Below are 19087 nucleotides of genomic sequence, written 5' to 3' on the forward strand. Positions count from 1 at the left end.
TGATGGCTCTAGATGCTGTATGAGGAGCTTTCTGCTGATGCCTGGTATATACATTTTCTACATCACCGCGAGCGATTATCTTGGCCTTTTATATCAACTATCTCCATCATAAAATCAACCTCTCGTCACAATGGCGATGCCAGTGTCTGCTTGCTGTACCCAACGTTGAACAAGATAATAATAGCTTCCGGAGTCGATCATTACTTGAAAACTGAACTATCGAATATACAAAAGGACAAAGAAAGCCAATAGTCTCTTCTTTTAGGCGCAAAATCTGTGCCTGGCATTGTATAGTCAAGCACTCGCTCGACTGAAGGCGCCACCCTGAAAAAATTGTATCGGGCATTATAGACGTATATCAACCGGAGCTGATAGTCAATCGTGATGCCGGCGGCTATCATATCTACATGGAGTTTGGAGAGCTGAATCAGATATTGTCCGGCGCTGAGCTAGGCGATCGGGACCGTTACCCGATCAAGTGCTATATCCACCAGCCCAAAGTGTGCTGTGGCACCTTCTCTCACACTAAGGAGTCTCAAGGGCCGTGCCGGATCCAGCACCTTCAGGGTCTTTTAGTGTGGCACCCCGGGCACCGTCCAAACCTTCTTTTCTTTTGCCCTTGCATGCTGGCTTGGCTGGTTGCCAGAGGCGAATATGTGGCTCCCGCTTACACCAGCCTGCCCAAGTCCGTGCCGGACGTTTTGTTGTCAGAAAGGACTATTGAACCGTCCTGACGTTGACCAGTACCGCCCTACACGTGCAAGCCACACTGTCACTTCTTGTTGACGTCTAGTCTAGACTAATGCTTATAGTCATTGAGATCACCAATCGAATTTCAAAAAGTTGAAGGAGGCACCAAGCACGGGTACTCGATTGTTTTTTTCTTTTTTTCTTTTTTCTTATCGTATGCGTTTTTACTCCCAAGAATGTAGCATCTCTCATTGTTTCGTTTCGTCATCGCTGTCATCGTCTGCCCTGGCTCGCCAGCCATGCCTTTCCCTTCAGCATTTCAATGACACTGTCTCGCATCCACCAACCGTTCTCACCAGCTACTCCATCATCGATAGGTTCTGATGAAGCGTCGTCATCGATGGTCCGCACATGCTCTGAAATCTGTACCCCTTTACCCTTGCCATGCGTTATTTTGACTCCAGCTGTTTTTGCCGCCTTGTCCCGGGCCGCAGCAGCGCGCCTCTTTTCGGCCCAGTCAAACAGCAGCCGGAGACCTAAAAGCTCATCACGCCCACCAGCCTCCAGTGCCTCCTCGAGTACGAGCCTTGCATCAACAGCGCTAGAGCCCTCGTCACCCACGGCGCATCGGTCCAATACTACAGCACGCTCCGCATGTGTGAGTCCTCGGAGTGACGGTAGGCTGAATACCCATTCGAGCGGGTCGACATCAGCCTTGCTGTTCCTAATGGAGCTTGTCATCTGTCTCCCGCCAGCTGCTCCAGACCCAGAATCAAGGCGGCCCAAAGCGCCATCAACACGTCTTCCCAATGCTTGCAATGTCGCCCCGAAGACACTGTCGCGAGCCGGGCGTCGGCGAAGATGCAAACAAGGATTGGCGCGAAAGGCCGTCATCACATCCGGATTCGACGATTTGCCTTTCTCGCCTCTGACATTACTTCTCGGCACTCGAGGGGCCGGGCCTGATGCGCTGCTGTCCTTGAAGACCGGGTTGGATGTGGTGAAATCTATCGTCAAGTCCCAGTACCCCAATGCCGCAGCGTCGGTACGAATTGATGCAATTTCCTCCAATGGTGGTAGGAGGCAAGGTGTATTCCGTCTTATGAGTAGATGAGTGAGGGGCTTTGACGAATCCGAAGCCGTCGTGGGAGCCAGTGGATAGCTAGGCTTTTGCTGCTTTAAATCCTTCTTCTGAGCCTTGACTTCAACTGGTTGGGCCTCATCATTCTTTGTCTTGGCTCCCGACTTGACGTCAAAAGCTGTGGTCGTAGTAGCCGGTTCGGTTGTCTGCTTGAGTTGAATCATTATGGGTACGGAAATCGGCTGGCCCGTCGCCATATCCTTCACTACAAGGCATCGCGGCTCTGTGGCTAATACCCAAAAGTGGCGGAAAGCCTGTAGGTGGGACCGATTGTCCTGCACATTCGCTGGAAATAGCGGGTAAAAAGCGACAAGGAGTGCCGCGATGGCCAGGTTGCTCGTACCAAATGTCATAGTTCCGCAGCCCAGAAAAAGAGCGCCAACGGCAAGATGGGCAGCCATGTGACTTCCATAAGTCGTGTGAGCATCATCGCGGCCGTGCAGTAATCGCAGTCGTCGTAGGACCATGAGATCACCTGTACCGGCCATGACGGTTGCACAGGAAAGGGCAAGGACATCGACACACATACGTGCGTTGCCCCTTGCCATCTGCGCATCAAAAGTGGTCGCCGGCTGTCGCATCACTCGCAGAAAGCCATCCAAGTAATGGACCAGCACATCACGGACCCGCTCGTTAGCAGAGCCCGCGTAGCGCAGTGCCATGGAAAAACAAAGACCTGCCATGATGGCAAAGAAGGGCAGATCGCTGCTCTTGAGGTTGGACTGCGGCCAAGAGTGGTGCATTTTGCGATACTCGGCAGGGAGGTTGCCATGCACCCAGTCGATCGACGGCTCGATCTTGCTCCAGAGAATCAGGTTCTTGGCGACAGTCCGCAAGAGAAGCATATCTGGGCGTACATAGTCGAACTGCAACACCGAATCCGGGACATCCACTTTGCGTGCAACAATCGGGTCTTCTGTCTTCATGAAGATGAGTGCTAGGGCCACGACGGCGCCGGCAGCTGATCGATCTAACACATTGACCACTTCGACCCTCTTTGCAGCGGATGCCACTGTTAATAGCTTTTCTGTCAGACGCATGTCGTGTAGTCCTTTCAGATCAGCTCCTTTGCCTAGATTTATGAAACCCAAGGCAAAACCGGCCGCCAACCTGTAACCCTCGTTTCGCAGAGGATCTTCCTCATCCTCGTCATCAATGTACTGGATCTCTGACATCATAACTTCGCTCATTCGACGATGCTGTGTGTTGCAGTACAATAGCCCAATTCCCATTATGCCTGTCGTCTGAGTGAGATGAGACAGGTTGAGCTCTGCGGCACCTGGTGGAAGCATCCTTGTGACGTGAACCGAGAGAAGTCTTGTGATCAGAGAATCCATGGTTCCAATATAGGACGCTGCGAGTCCCAAAAGCAGTCCTATGGAAGTCATAGTGTGCTTCGGTGTCAAATATTTGAAAGCCACCCATTTGGCCACTGACTTCAGGTGCCCATTGAGGCCAAGGGCCAAAAGAAAACCTGCATGCCTATGGTTCAAGTCGTTGCCTGGCTTGTTGTAGAGAATCCATGAGGTATCGATTCCTTTGGCCTGGGGTGATATAGCGAGTCCTGCAGCTACTCCTTGATGGAAGAAGGCCCAGTTAACCTTCTCTTCGGTGAACAGGGATTTGTCCACGCTGACAGAAACATTTGCTGGTTTGATATTGCAGCTTAACTGAAATCCACTGATGGGGAATTTTTGTGTCAAGAGTGGGAAGCGCAATGAGTAATACAGCATTCCTCGCCCGGCAGGTATTGCGAGTGTACCTGTCGCCATCGTAGTCACGAGTTCTTTCTGCTTCTCGAGGTATTCTGCGTCTGTCCATTTGGGATTTGGTTCGAGCCGTAGAACCCTGGGTTTGTTGGTCGACAGCAGGTTCTGGGCCTCGTTGAGGCGGCGGTCGTCTTTGAAGAGTGCGCGAACAACTGCTTGACGCTCGTTACCTTCGCCGTCCTCCAGACCCTGGCTGCTGAAATCTTCCAGGTTCCTGCAAATAAGCTGCAGATCCCATTGGGCAACATGTGATGGATTCTGGCATGTTTGTGTTTGTGTAAGTAAGTGGGCAAGAATTGATGCTAAATTTTGAGGCCGGGTCCCAAAGACTTACACTATTACAGAGAACGGTGTCTCGGAACAGCCTATCCGGCTGAAGAATTAAGCTAATATCAGTGCGGTTGACCAGTTCAAGGAGTTCCTTTGGCCAATGCTGTGGAGGGTGGGATTGACACATGGATATGGCATCTCGAAGCGGCGTAGCTATAGCCTCGGGTAGGGTTTCCAAGACCTCGCCAGTGATCCCGCATTTGTGCAAAGTTTCCACGGTCTCGGCATGACTTCTTGTAGAAGCAAGAGATCTGAAAAAGTCCCGCAGCATGAGAGTCCGCGGGGTGATGTTGCTCCACCTGCGGTCATCTAAACCGTCCTTATGACTCTGCGTTGCAGTCGAATAAACGTCCGCGAGAGTTGGGAAGGGTTCTCCCTGGATACCGCCGAGCTGTTGTTGTACCCAGTCAAGTATCGAGGGAATCTTCTCAGGCTTTGGCAAGGGAGGGCTCAAGTCCAAGTCTGCAACGTAAAGTCAAGGTTAGAAGAGCATTTCATTAGTAGACTCTCAGACAGACGATCCCGCTTACCTGAGTCACGACTAGAGTCAACTCCGGCCTGTATGCCAAGTTCATAAAGCTGCACAAAATCGTGCCACCTCAGCCACCTTGCGATCTGACAGGCAACCACTCTTATATCAGCAGGGCCTGGGAATACGGATTCCGAGTCCAACGTGTTCAACTTCTTCTCTTCGAGTATGAGATGAAGACCCATCATAATGCTCCAAGCCGCGCTTCTTCTTGATTCAAGACTGCGCCCAGTGGCGGTTGGTAGATAGCCATCTTTTCCGACCAGCTGAACACCAGTCGCACTAGCCATGAACTCTTTCGCGAGTTGTATGTGCTGCTCAATGAAATCATTTGCCCGAATGCTCGATTGGTTACCATCCTGGGTTACAAGCGATGCATATTGTGGCTCTTCTAGAAGCCAACGCCAGCCCTTTGATTGCATCCATGCAGGAGAGACCAGGGAGCGGGGGGTTTCGAACTCCTGCATCTGATTCCATTTGCTAGAGTTATTTGCTGACGGGGGATTTCTGGTGATGTGAGATTCACCCTGACGTTCTTGAGAGACATTTGCTGGGTCGAGCGCAAGGAATAAGATGAAAAGCTCAATGACGCAGCAAGACCATTCAGCGTTAGCAACCTGGCCCTCATAATTCTCAGCCATCCATTGCATGATATGCCACCAACCAGCTAGCATGCGCTCTCCATGAGAATCGGGCAAGATACTGCGGCAGACGTCAAGCAGCTGTCGAGCTTGAGGTACTGTAGGCTCGAGCTTGATTTGAATCCGATGGAAAGTACCAGCCTTGTCGCGGATATCGACCATACCATGTGCCTTGCTATGACAAACCGCCTCTAGCTGCGCACCTGAAAGACCAACGCCGATGGACCTCCTCCCCTTCCGTTTCTTGTCGTCGTACCGACCAGCAAACTCAAGACTGTGAATGTTGTCATAGTAAAGAAGGGGTAGAGTAACCTTGGTCAGCTCGCTCCATGGACCTTGTATGCTCAGCTCGCGTTCACCGGCCATGTCCTCTGACAGTATCAGGATCATAGACTGATCGCCGTCTATAACTTTGCAAGAATCCACAACACTTTGGGCTCTCCGCAAAGGGCCCCAAGTTATCACCATGTCTGAGTCCGGAGGAACTGCTCGCTTGGCTCCGGACTTGATGGCCGACTTTGGTTTACTCTTTTGTTTTCGCGTCTGCACATGAAGTGCTTGCAGCTGCAGTCTTTTGTCGACCGGGTCCTGGATACCAATCAAAAGATATGTGCGGTTATCCTCGTCGACTGCGAACGGTGGACCGACAACGACAAAAACTTTACACTGACTTCGAGCTGGAAGACTCGATAGGGAATAGCGAACATTGTTGTTGTCCATAGGAATGCTGTGGATCTTGTTCATGTGAATCTCTTTGGATAGGCCATCAACGAGGTCTAGATCATCCAACCCAATGTTCTGGAATCCATCAAAGTCACCTCCACTCCGTAAAGACTCTAATATGTCAGAAGTAGGTGCCTCCAAGAAGCCGTTGTTTTTTACGCTGTAACTGCCGCTGACGTTTAAAGGCATATAACTGCCGCTGGCACGGCCTCGTAAACTGCTGCGGGAATCTATTCTCCGGCCACCTGGATGGGTTATCATTGACTCGTTGGAAAATGACGCACGCTCGTGCGATGCTGAGAGGTCGGCTCTTGCGAGGAGAGAGCTGACGCGACGAGACTGGCGCCTTGTCACCTCGCCTCCTGTATCACCATCCATTGAGAGGGCTTGTTCTAACGATTTTTCGACACGTTCACTTCTCCTGGTCTTTTTCATTGGTAATTGAGCGCCAATGCTCTCGCGGAAGTTTGTGTTGACAGGACTGGTGGCACCACTAAGTCCCGGCTGCATCGAACTCCTCCGGCGACCCCCACTTGGCTTGGGTTTCGAGCGTCGTGTGAGGATGTCGTCAGGCTTCAGATATGTTAGCCTCCAGATGGTGTAATTGCTCGCCTCGCGATTGACAGTTACAGCCAAAACCAAGTCCTCTGTATCGTCACCTGCCGACTGGCCAGGCGGTCTGACTGTTTCGATATGTAAGATTTCCTCTGCCGGGTCCAGAAAGGGGGTCTTCGGGGTACTCCTCCGCTTGTAGCTTTTCATGGACTTGTCCGGCTGCGTGACTACCAGGCCGAGCTCCGAGAAGGGATCTGTCAGACACACCAAACGAGGCCACTGTGACTCGTTGATACGCATCCCCGGTTCCAGCAGATCTTCTAGCGTGGAGCTCAGTCTGAGGGGCAAAGTCTTGGGCTTCCCCATGCCTTCGGTCGAAAACTGCAGCTGCGTGGTTCGCTGGGAAACCGGGGAAACATGAGGCGAGATGAACGAGTTGGGCGGCACACGAGGGAATTTGAGAGCAATCGGTGAGGAATTGTCGGCTTGAGACTTGCGTTGGATAATAACTCCGACAGGTGCGGCGCAGGCACACTCGACCTCGAAGGGCATGTGAACTACATGGCTGGTACCAGATAGGAAGAATATGTGAGCCTGAGTCTTGAGAAACACCACAAGTGCCTTGGACAGCGACGGAGTTTTGTCTTGTGTAGGTTCGCCATGTTGAGGAGACGAGGTGCCCGCGTCTCCTTCGGGAGTAGGAAACTGTGTAATCAGAGCTTGATTTATTGGTTCGCTCTCGGCTGCAAAATTGAAGCTCTTCCTGAAGATACCACCTCGAGACCATAGGACGGTGGTTTTGGTAACCAAAAGCTCGTCCTCGCCATCATGCTCGCTTTTGGAGGTGTCTGTAAAGATCTCCCAGCTGTACAGGTCTGGTGAGGGGTCGGGCGGCAAAATATTTTCGCTAATGGCATGACCTAGTCCTGTTGGCTGGTGAATCCCGAACGAGGTCACCGAAGCCATCTTGCCTTGATGGGCTCCATAAGCTTCAGCTGAGCAGGGCTCCGAGGAGGGGGACCCGAGCAGCTACAAGCCTCAAAGCGATGCCTCTGGGAGTTTGCTAGAATAATTGCTTCTGAGAATAGACACTGTGGAGAGCCAAACGACGCCTTGCAGACTAGGTATGTCATTCACGATATGTTCCAGGGCTGATTGGAGCTTTCTGAAGACCCTGTCGAGAGCCTGGAGCTTGATGATACAGAAGAAGCTGATTGCCAGCTCGATTGGAAAGCTCGCTGCATCCCAATTCGCGTCAACATCGCATCGCACAACAACAATCTGATCAATTTCACAACGCGCTTTCCCTGACCCTGACCCTGCAGCTGCCCAATGAATAAGGTTGGCGGGGTACACTATGATTGGTTGCGACCCTGGACAGGCGCGACTTTAGTGGATTCTTACGCCTGAGGCACGCACAGCTTGGGCCGTGACCGTGACGTAGCTTCGGGCCTCGGCCAGTGATCTAGAATTAGCAATAGCTGCTAATGTCGCTACAAAGGTACCAACCATCCCAAGCTCCTTCCAGTCGGTAGGTTGACTGTCTTGACGTAGTCGAGCTCTGTCCGTCGAGAGCTTCATCTCAACAATAGTTTGAATCTACGCCATGCGCAGCGGTTGTGTCTGGTCTCGCAATCGCCATGTCCGACGAGGAGACTCCCAATGTCAATAACGGCAAGCAGTCAATAGACGACCATACCGGTTCGTCGCCTCAAACCCCGTCACAAACTCCGGATGTTACTGTGAGCGACGAACGCGCTGCTGAAGGCGCGCTCAACAGAGTCGCCCCGTCAAAACCCGAAGAAGATGGCAACGAAAGTGAGGATGAGGAGGATGATGAAGACGACGAGGATGAAGATGAGGACGACGATGAGGAAGAGGAGGAGCCGCGGTTGAAGTACACTCGGTTGACACAGAACCTGGGTGCTGTGTACAAGAACGGTGATGCCACGAGTTCGTTTCTTGTTGCTGGCGACAAAATGGTAATGCGAATATTACTGCCGGGGTAGTTATGTCCTCTTCCGTGATTAGTCGCTGACTGACCCTTCTGCGCCGTGTAGATTATCGGCACACATAGCGGTAACATTGTAAGGTGCTTCCCCGTGTATTTTCTGGGTGATGTGCTTACTGACAAGAATTTAGCATGTTGTGCAATTGCCTTCTTTTCAAACACTACTCGTATATCATGCCCACTCGGCGTCTGTCACTTCGGTCTCAATTTCACCGTGTCCCCCTCCAGTTTCATCCCTTAGACCCGATGCCCTCAAAACTGCGCCACAGATCAACGAAGCCGCCAGCTCGCGCCGGCCAGCATCAAAACATTCAGAGGCGTCTCCTGCCGCAGCTTCCAGGAAACCGAGAGAAGCTCCTCCGGTTCCGAATATGCCGTCAAACCATATCCATATCGCTACGTCGTCCGTTGATGGGAACGTATGCGTGCAGTCGCTTATGGAGAGAAGGGATGTACAGCTTCGCAACTTTGCGCGACCAGTTCAGGCAGTGGCGCTATCTCCCGAGTACAAAAGCGATAAGACCTATCTCTCAGGGGGTCTCGCTGGGAGCTTAATCCTTACTGTTGGTGGACAGACGGGAAAGAGCAACTCTACGACGATAGGTACAGCTGCGGCGACGGCATCGAGCTGGCTGGGTTCCATAGGTCTAGCCGGTAATGCGGGCAAGGATACTGTGCTTCACTCGGGAGAGGGTACCATCAGCACCATCAAATGGTCACTTTCTGGCAAGTACGTTGCCTGGTTGAATGAACACGGCATCAAAATCATGAGGTCCAAGATCAAACTGGATAGCGCAGATGCAGACGATGCGTGGAAGCGCATCGGTCACATTGACCGGCCACAGTCTTCAGAGTGGGATGCCATGGCAAGCGCATGGAGAGGTCGGGCTGAATGGATAGATGAGCAGGCCGTGGAGGTTGATGACAACCCGGACACAACCTTGGTCGGCGAGAGTGGAAGCGACCAAGCCTTATCTGGTCCTCTATCGCCAGCAGCAGCAAAGTTAAAACAACAACAGTCGAAGCATGACAAGACTATCGAGAAACTAGTGGTTGGCTGGGGAGGCACGATATGGGTGATTCACGTTCACCCTGGAGGAATGGGCGTGGGGAAGAACGCGGGCGAAAAGTCCGTGGGCAGAGCTGAAATACATCAAAAGTACGACTCCATCAGGACCACCCGATTGTTAAAGAGGGTTGAGAAGCTGACTACTCTTTATACAGACTTCGAATGGACTGCATCATTTCTGGAATTTCTTTATATACCCAAAGCCTTTTGCTTATTCTCGCATACTGTTTACCGGAGGACGAGGATGAAGATGAAGACGAGGACGACGATGGGGAGAAGACACCAACACAATCCCGAGGTCACCGTTCACGACTGTCGGCTGCCTCTGACAGCAGTGAGCCGTCGGGGGGAATCAGACGCAGGCAAAACAACCAACCCCCAGAGCTGAGGCTGATCGATTTGAAATCGCAATCAGAGACATACAAGGATGGTCTCAGCATCAGCCGATATGAGCGACTGTCGGCGAGCGACTACCATTTAGTAGTGCTACCTGCACAAAATCAGGAAGCCGTTGCTCAATCAAAGAGTGCCTTGGAAGCACTGGCAGGGTTTGGAACGGATATGTGGAATGCTGCCATCAACCCCAAAATGTTATTCAGCTCCGGAGCAAGCATACGGAGTGGCCATAGCAATGATGCCACTTCGGGCTCAAAGGTCAGCATGGCGGGGAGTAGCATCAGAGCTGCCTTCAAACTGCAGACTCAGGCAGTGCATCCTTCACTGGAAACTCCCGGTCCCAAAATATTTATGCACAGTCCATACGACTGTGTCTTGGCGACCAAAAGAGACCTGGGAGACCATCTCACGTGGCTCGTGGAACATCAGGAGTACCAAGCCGCATGGGAGCTACTTGACGAACATCCCGAAATCATGGCTACCTCACCGAGCGTCTCCGATCTGGCTGCCACGCCCACCGCCGAGAGGTCAACCCAAACCTCGGATGACTTGTTTGACGATACTACGTCCACCATAGATGCGGCAAGCCGAGCGTTTAACTCTTCAGTCGCCAGGGAAAAGAGAAGGATTGGCGAGCTATGGTTACAGGATCTCATCGAAGACAACGACTGGGTCAAAGCAGGCCAGATTGCAGCGAAAGTGCTCGGAAACTCTGAACGCTGGGAGAAGTGGATCTGGACATTTGCGGGAGCCGACAAGTTTGACGAGATAGTCAACTACGTACCGACTGAACCGATGCGTCCGCCCATAGATGGTTCTGTATACGAGGTCATGCTTGGCCACTATCTGAGAGAAGACAAGCCACGCTTCCGGGAATTGCTGGACCGCTGGCCTGTGGAGCTGTTCGATGCCAACACAATTGCCACAACTTTGGAAAACCAACTCAAATACCGCGACGTGAGGGAGGATAGTGTTGAAGATGGAGAGAAAGGACGTGATTGGCGCATTGTCATGGAAAGCCTAGCTCGACTCCATGAAGCCAATGGGCGTCTGCGGGAAGCATTGAAATGCAACATCCGGCTCCAGGACGCAGAAAATGCATTCCGTCTCATCAGGGAAGGTCATCTTGCCGATGCAGTAGTGGACGACATTCCCAGCTTTATCTTGCTGCGCTTACCTTCGGGTATGGAGACCAAGATGAGCATCGAGGAGCTGGAAGCGGCGACTTCTGAAGCTATCACTTTGCTGGTTGATGAGGCACAGAATGGCCTGGTCAAGCCCGAGGTTGTGGTCTCGCAGCTACAAGAGCGTGAGGATCTGCACGCCTATCTCTTCTTCTACATTCGTGGCTTGTGGACCGGACAGGGAGTTGCTCCTCATCGACAAGAGGGTGCGGCTGAGGCTCGCGAACGGATGCTTGACGACAGCAGGTCACTCGTCGATGATTTCGCAGACCTTGCTGTGCAAATGTTTGCGACTTATGATCGCTCATTGCTCATGGAGTTTCTTGAGCACTCACTGTCATACTCATTTGAGAAGGCAGAAAAGGTTTGCGAGGAGCACAACTTCATCCCTGAGTTGGTATATCTGTACGCAAAGACTGGTCAAATGAAGCGAGCATTGTATCTCATCATCGACCGGCTCGCCGACGTCAGCCGTGCAATCGCTTTTGCCAAGACGCAAGACGATCCGGACTTGTGGGAGGACCTGCTCAACTACAGTATGGACAAGCCACGATTTATCCGGGCACTGTTGGAAGAGGTCGGGACGGCGATCGACCCTATCACACTTGTACGACGGATCCCCGAGGGCTTGGAGATTCCAGGTTTGCGGGAAGGCTTAACCCACATCATGAAGGAGCACGAGATACAGCACAGCATATCATCGGGAGTCGCTCGCGTCCTGCGTTCAGAAGTCTCTGGCGCTCAGGCTACGCTGCGTAGCGGTCAGCGACGCGGCGTCAAATTTGAAGTCGCGCCCCTGGGCCAGACACAGATTGATGCGAACACAGTCGGGCGTAGCGGAAATAACGTAGCAGATGCAGCAGCAGCGGCTCTAGACAAGGCTTTGGCATCTGCACAAGGTTCCGCACCAGTTGCCGATCCTGATACATCTGGAGCGGTGGCCAAGGTACCCAAATCTTGGACGCCTGGGCACTGCCCAAAGTGTCTAGAGGCTTTCAACGAGTGGGATATGGAAACACTTGTTGGTTTTGCGTGTGGACATGTTTTCCACCTCTCACACTTGTTGGAGATGATAAATCCAGATCAGCCGAATGGTGGAAGCGAGGGCTTGCTGAATGGAGATTCTTTCCGGGCGACAGAGACGGTTGGCGGACGACTTCACGTCAGATCCAAGGTCACACATGCCAGGTTGTTGAAGGACAAGATACAGGGTGGGTGCCCGATGTGTCCTCGTGACAGGAGTAAGGAAATGTAGAATAGTAGGGTGTCTGCAATGCAGTCTCCTTCAACAACTATGTATCAAGAACTTGCAATCTAATTAGGCACACAGCTTGCTTGGTGACTTGACGTTTCGTAGACATGGGCAAGAACATTATCACATGAAGTGAAGAAACTCAGACTTTGATACAAGAATATCCCATACCTGTTCTTTTCAACTTACAATCATAGCATACGCTTCACAATCCAGTCGCAGCAGAAATTCTCTGGCTCACTTTACAGCCCGCCTGTAGCTGTACAGTACTTGATGATACTCTCGCCAGCACATGGGTTACTGTCTCAGAGAACTGAGGACTTTGAAAGACACTTCCAGGACCAAAACCAAGACATTAGGCAGTACAAAACTGCGTATTGTTGCAGAGGGAAAGCGAATGAACTGTTAGGTATTCAGATGATACATGTATTTGGTACAAAAACAATTTTCTCCTCTAGCCTACGTCTACATGTTTGACTTGTCAAAGTCTTATATCTGGTCCGAGAACCTACCTGGGTACCAACAAGTCAACCTGCCTTTTTTTTTTTTTTTTTTTTTTTTTTTTTTTTTTTTTTTTTTTTTTTTTTTTTTTTTTTTTTTTTTTTCCTTTGCTGAAAGCCGTGCTTTTAGTCAAGGTCGCAAAGAGCCAAAATTTCAACAGGACTACTACGCCGGGTGCCTGAAGCGAAGTTCATGCATTTAAATGAAGCCGCGATCAGGTCATCCCTGCTCCCCTTCGTCAAGGCGATACGCTCCTTGGCGGCTTCGGAAAGCGGCGTAGTGTTGGCTGCTTCGGCCGCCACTCGAGCATCTTCAGCTTCCCGATACTTACGGAGCGCATCAGAAACGGCCCTCTCGGCTTCAGTCTGGGGGACAAAGAAGTTCAAGAGGGTCGACGTGGCGCGTCGAAGCTCCCAGGCCGCCACGAGGCTCGCTATGTTTGCTGCCTCAACGGGGCAGACGATCCTGCTTGAGGCAGATGCTGAAGATGCCATGTTTTGCTGCTGATCTAATCGTCCGTTAGTGCTAGCCAGGTTCGTCTTGTGTTTGGTGTTGTTGAAATATTATGTCAATCGAATGGGAAAACTGAGTGAGGAAAAGTTGGTTACGTGATGAATTTATAGACAGGTCTCTTTCTTGCACGCATGAGAGCAGGTGGATAGAATCCGGATTATTTTTCACGGGCGAACAATGGTATTGTTCAGGGTGAGATTGACAAAGCTTCCTCTAATGATGAAAGTCAACAGCCAAAAGCTTTGTCAAGAGTATGCAACAAAAAGATATGTAGGGAAGGTCCTGGTAGGCAACTCACCAGCTGCATGGGGTAGAATCACGTGAAAGACCCCTATGCTTCTAATGGTAAGAGATAAACCTTAGTCATCATGCGGGGTTCTTCCAACTTTGGCTTCCCATTTTGGTTCCCTTTTTTCCCCACAAACCAAACTCGACGCAATTTAATGCTACCGGCCGACCCGGACTGAAATCTTCGCATGTGCACTTTTCCTCACCAGTGTAAATTGTGACAAGTCAACCGAACCACAAACGGGCGTCGGCAGCAAAAAACAGACCGCAACCTTGTTTTCGGATCCCCCGCCATTTACTTACAGAAAAACGCTACCCGTTTATTGGGGTCGAAGAAAGCCTCCACGTTTCTTCGCACCGTTCCTGGTTGCAGGTCCCCTGCCAAGCGGCAAGTGCATATCAGACCGACCCTTTACCATACCCAAAGGTACCTCCTACTACCTACCTACCTACTTGACTACACCTGCCTGCCTACCTTACCTATCTAGGTAATCATACCTCACTCATGCCATGTGCACCATCCATTGCAAGTGATCGAATTCAATTGTGAGGTTGAAACTTTAAACAAGAAAAAAAAAATACCATGAAACCCTTGGATTTATTTTGTAGTGCGAATGGCTAATTTAGGCCGTGTTGCAGCCGTACGGAGCTGGTAGCCAGCTTCATATTACCCAGAGGTGTCCTGGTTGGTCGGTTGAGGATCAGCGGTCTGGCTTCTTCTTCTCAAACATCCCCGCATTACGGGTTCGTCCGGTGAGGCCCTCCGTCCGTAATTCGGCACCGGAGCAACCTGCTGCAGAAATAAACATGCCAGCAATAATGGACGACCCGGACACGCCGACCATATATCGCGTGTCCGGAGAGGCGCCCTACCCTGATCCGCTCAATCCGTCTTTCCCATCCACCATCGTGCCCCGACAAGTGACGCTCCGGGACCGGCAGACGGTGGCAACCATAGTGCCTTTCGCTTCGCAACACCAGGTGCCCCTGACGCTGTTGCAGTACCTCAGCGACCAGTTCAAGAAGGAAATTGAGGGCGGAGACACGTATCCTATGATTGAACCCTTGTCCTTTGACCGCTTTGCCGCCTATTGGTTCCAGAACTTTGGTGGCATCATGCTTCTGGGAAGCATCAACAGTGCCGACGAGGTGGTTGAAGGCAAGGATTGGGCCCGCGAGTGTCTTGGAAGCTTTTACATCAAGCCCAACTACCCTGGCCGGTCTAGTCATGTCTGCAACGCCGGCTTTCTCGTCACTGATGCGTCACGCAACCGCGGTGTTGGTCGCCTGATGGGCGAGACGTATCTTGACTGGGCTCCCAAGCTGGGCTACACCTACTCCGTCTTCAACCTCGTCTACGAAACCAACGTCGCATCTTGCAAGATCTGGGACGGCCTCGGCTTCAAGCGCATCGGCCGCGTCAAGGGCTGCGGGAGCCTCAAGAGCTACCCGGGACAACTTATTGACGCCATCATATACGGGCGCGACCTGGTCGGCCAGGACGGCGAGGACTTCGTGAGTGAAGAGCGTTTCGACAAGATCAAGTTCTACCTCAAATACGGCAAATATCCCAACGGGGCTGACCGCGCCGAGAAAAGCAGACTTCGTAGCGCCGCGACCCACTACAAGCTGCTTGAAGATGACCGTCTCATGCTCAAGGGCAAGGAGGTCATCTCGGACCCGCGCCGGCAGTACGAGATTGCACGCGAGGTGCACATCCAGCAGCACGGTGGAATTAACCGCACCACTGCCAGCATCGCCGAGAGATACCACTGGAGCCGTATCAAGGAGACCGTGTCGGACGTGATAAGGAACTGTACAGAGTGCAAGGAGCTGGGGAAGACACCTAGCAACTCTGCATCTTCCGCGAGTACAGGAACTTCAAGCGTCGTTGCGACTGGGGTTGGTTCAGGGGGCAGCATTCACAATGGCGTTGTCTTGTCAGAAGTATCCAACAATAATACACCTTTGCAACGGACTACCTGTAACAACGGTGCCACTATATCGGAGTCACACCAGTCCCTTTTGTCTGCTAGATCTGGGGAGCCAAGAACGTTCCTGGCGACAGCACTCAACGCGCCGTCACCTCCACCGGATATTACAACAACCAACCAGTATCCGCCGACATCCATACCAAGCTCAATGACATCTAGTGTGAATGGTGTCCACGAAATGATGCACCAAACTTCCAAATCTCATCAACTAACTGCCTCCACGTACGCAATACCCTCCACTCTAGCATATGCCGACCCGGCTTCCATGACTATCATGTCACCTTCAGAAGCACTCCACACAACCAGCACATTGCCCAACACACATAGCCCGATGTTGCAGGACCAGTCTCATGGTAACACGCTACATTCTACGTACCATCATAATGGCCACCACCATCACCATCATCACCACCATCACCACAATGAGGCTTCCCACATGAGCCTCACGGACTACGATCAGCCCATAGACCCCCAAATAATCAGCCAGCCATCTTCTCACCACCACGACCCAACTCACGACCCGTTCGGCCCATTCTCGCCGACGCACCACCATCCCGACGCCGACCCATTCCAGGCGCTGCTGCGCCAGGTCAACAACGGACACAGCCATAATCACCAAAGCCAACCTGAAGCCTCGCCCCCGACCCTTCAGCCTCCGGCAGATGAAAGCGACAGGATAGATGGTGATGCCGTCGACCGGGACATGGACATGCTGATTCGGCAGCAGGATGACGACGACGAAGATGACGAGCTAGCGGTCAATGCTGTCGCTGGGATGGATGTCGACTCGGCAGGGATAGGGAGATGCAAGCCGAGCCTGCAGAAACAGCCGGGCGATCGCCATGAGGATGATGTTATGGACGGTCATAAAACCGACGGGTCGGGGAGGTATCCTGCTGCTACTGGGGCTGCAAGAGAAAAGGAGGTGTATTTCTCATACGACGAAGGTTGAGCGAGCTGACAAGGGAACACAGCACCGGGCAAGGGCTAATTGTTCTCTTTCTTTTTTTTGTGGTATCACGGTTTTAGTCTATTTTTTTGTCCAGATGTCTAGCGATAGGTGCATTTTGTTTCTCTTTCTTCTACTGTCCATAACCACCCAGGATACCCGCCACAATAGAACGTTGTTTTTTTTTTTATTGCATTTTGCATTTTGCATTTTGTTATATGCGACGCACAGACACCCACCAGCTGCTTTAATAAACTAAACCTCCTCTTTATCGTCGGGGCATTCCCCTTCCCCTACCCCTGAGGGCCCTTTGTGCTGCGCCCGGCGGTAAGGCCTGGCCGGGCGCTTGTGGCTGCGCGCTCTCCTCGTTGCGGATGGTCTCGTCAACGGACAGGATCAGGCAGCAGGCCTCCGTCGCGGCCTGGATGGCGTTGATCTTGATGAGCGCGGGCTCCCAGACGAACCTCTCCATCAGGTCGGCGACGCCCTCGTTCTGGAAGTCGACGCCGGCCCACGTGTTGCCCTTTCGGTGCTCGACGCGAAGCTTGTTGAGTATGTCGGTGGCGTCGAATCCGGCATTGTCGCAAAGCTGGCGGGGGATGATCTCGAGGGCCTTGGCGAAGGACTTAATGATGGCCTGCTGCTTGTGGGCCTGGTTCTTGAGGTCGGCGAAGCGGTGCAGGTGGGCAGAGACCTCCATCTCGACGGCGCCGCCACCGGCCACCACGGTGCGGTTGCGGATGGCGCGCTTGACGATCATGATGGCGTCGTGCAGGGAACGCTCGACCTCGGCGATGAACTGCTCGGCTCCTCCACGCAGCACCAGCGTGCAGGTCTTGGCCTCGGGGCAGTCCTCGAAGAAGTTGAAGCGCTCGCCTCCGATCTGGCGCTCCTCGAACGAACCGCAGGTGCCGAGGTGCTCGGGCAAAATGTCGGAGCATGTTGACTGGACGGTGGCGCCGGTGGCTTGGACGACGCGCTCCATGTCCTCGGATGCCACGCGGCCGGCGCAGAATATGTCGCGGTCGGCAAAGTACTGTGTGGCCAGGTCACCAATAGGCAGTTTGCTAAGCACAACCTTTGCGCCGGTCTTGTAGACTGCCTCGAGCTTCTTGAAGATAATCTGCCACTCGGCATCAACGATGGCCTGGTATTCCGACACCTGCTCGACGCGGACCTCGGCATTGTCCTTCTCCGCCTTGAGCTCAAGCTCAACGTTGAGGCAGACGATCTTTGGCTTCTTGAACGACTTTGGCTGTTGTTCGAAGCCAGCATAAGAAAAGGTCTTTTTGAAAGCGACGCCGTTGACGAACAAGGAGTCGGTGAGCGAACCACCGGGGATTTTCTTGATGCCTATTAACTTTTCGTTCAGGTCCTCCTGGTCCAGTGTCAAGACGGCATCGACAACCACTAGCAACCCATGATCTGTTAGCATCTTACGGTCCGTCCCCTCAAAGGGCGGCAAGTGGGGTATCATAACGGGCTCGACTGACTCTTGGTGAAAAACTCAGTATTCCTCTTGATCAGCTTGCTGGTCATGGCAGTTCCGGCGAGCTTGGTCAGAGTTTCCCTGTGGCTTCCCTCGCTTGTGCTGACAGCAATCTCCTTGATCTTGTTGACTGCTACGGCGGATGCGCGCCTCAGGCCCTTGACGATGATCTGAGAACTGACACCCTGCTCGACATGCTCCTTGATCTCCTTAAGGATCTCACCGGCCAGGACGACCACCGAAGTTGTTCCGTCACCGACCTCTGCGTCTTGTGATCTTGCGATATCAACCAGGATCCGTGCCGCGGGGTGGACAATATCGAGAAGCTGTTGGAAAGCACCAGGGTGTTAGATGTTGGGGTCCAGGCCGGGGGACGGTTACTGTTTGATTATGCAAAGTACATTCGTTCCTCACCTTCATCACTGTTGCGCCATCGTTGGTAATGGTTTGCTTGCCGTTGGCATCCACCATCAACAGGTCGCCACCGTACGGGCCGAGCGTCGACTTGATAGTTGCCTGCACTGCTAAGCAGGCATTGATGTTGGAAACAATCTGACCTTTGCCCTGAGAGCTGTCGGTGCCTGCATAATAGAGCTTCAGTTAGTCTTTGCGGGCTGGCGACAACGTAGGGAGAAAGTTGGTGACCGGGGAGGGGCTTTCGCAGGTTCACAGACCCTCCTTTAGGACGATGATGGTGGGCGTCTGCCCGCCAAACGACATTTTTGCGGAATTTCTGGGTTTGAGAAGCGGGAGGGTATGTAAATCGAGGTCGGTCGGGGACGATGCGACGATGGTTTTCGATTTTGTCGTTTTAGCGTGCGGGTTGTCTTGCCTGACGACGCTTCTGTGCTGGTTGGTCGTTGATTCGTAGCTCTTACAACATAGGAGCTTCAAAAATTAATCACCGCTCCGCGCCTTGCAAACCCGGTCGGAAGAGCTCGACGTGGGGTTGGTTTGGTTTTGCTGGGCAGCATCCAGCATGGAATTTTGGTCCGTGCACAGCCCCGCGCCACTTGAAAGAAAGTCCCCGTTCAATCGCGACGCGTGTGGCTCGGGTGTTTAA

General features: G+C 52.4%; 5 protein-coding genes across 5 annotated transcripts; 2 read left to right on the plus strand and 3 right to left on the minus strand.

Annotated features, from left to right (window-relative positions):
* Nucleotides 1–963: 963 nt before the first annotated feature.
* PgNI_00746 (uncharacterized protein) lies at nt 964–7344 on the minus strand (the record flags this gene model as incomplete). Its single annotated transcript, XM_031120823.1, has 3 exons — nt 964–3858; nt 3935–4392; nt 4461–7344. The coding sequence occupies 3 exons, from the start codon at nt 7342–7344 to the stop codon at nt 964–966; spliced, it is 6237 nt and encodes a 2078-aa protein (XP_030987553.1).
* Nucleotides 7345–7923: 579 nt separating this feature from the next.
* On the plus strand, nt 7924–12373 carry PgNI_00747 (uncharacterized protein). The gene is made up of 4 exons (XM_031120824.1): nt 7924–8360; nt 8439–8465; nt 8521–9548; nt 9614–12373. Exons 1-4 carry the CDS (start codon nt 8019–8021, stop codon nt 12291–12293), a joined length of 4077 nt encoding a protein of 1358 aa, XP_030987554.1. The 5' UTR covers nt 7924–8018; the 3' UTR covers nt 12294–12373.
* A 543-nt stretch (nt 12374–12916) lies between these two features.
* On the minus strand, nt 12917–13285 carry PgNI_00748 (uncharacterized protein; the record flags this gene model as incomplete). Its single annotated transcript, XM_031120825.1, has 1 exon — nt 12917–13285. One exon carries the CDS (start codon nt 13283–13285, stop codon nt 12917–12919), a length of 369 nt encoding a protein of 122 aa, XP_030987407.1.
* Nucleotides 13286–13761: 476 nt separating this feature from the next.
* PgNI_00749 (uncharacterized protein) lies at nt 13762–19015 on the minus strand. Its single transcript, XM_031120826.1, has 6 exons — nt 18699–19015; nt 18439–18605; nt 18029–18350; nt 15194–17945; nt 14238–15107; nt 13762–14023 (listed from the first exon to the last, which is right to left on the minus strand). The coding sequence occupies exons 1-4, from the start codon at nt 18742–18744 to the stop codon at nt 16804–16806; spliced, it is 1677 nt and encodes a 558-aa protein (XP_030987408.1). The 5' UTR covers nt 18745–19015; the 3' UTR covers nt 13762–14023; nt 14238–15107; nt 15194–16803.
* On the plus strand, nt 14412–16538 carry PgNI_00750 (uncharacterized protein; the record flags this gene model as incomplete). The annotated part of the gene is made up of 1 exon (XM_031120827.1): nt 14412–16538. The coding sequence occupies one exon, from the start codon at nt 14412–14414 to the stop codon at nt 16536–16538; it is 2127 nt and encodes a 708-aa protein (XP_030986141.1).
* Nucleotides 19016–19087: the final 72 nt, after the last annotated feature.

The sequence above is a fragment of the Pyricularia grisea genome (genome assembly GCF_004355905.1).
Source record: "Pyricularia grisea strain NI907 chromosome Unknown Pyricularia_grisea_NI907_Scaffold_1, whole genome shotgun sequence".
NCBI classification, from domain to species: Eukaryota; Fungi; Ascomycota; class Sordariomycetes; order Magnaporthales; family Pyriculariaceae; genus Pyricularia; species Pyricularia grisea.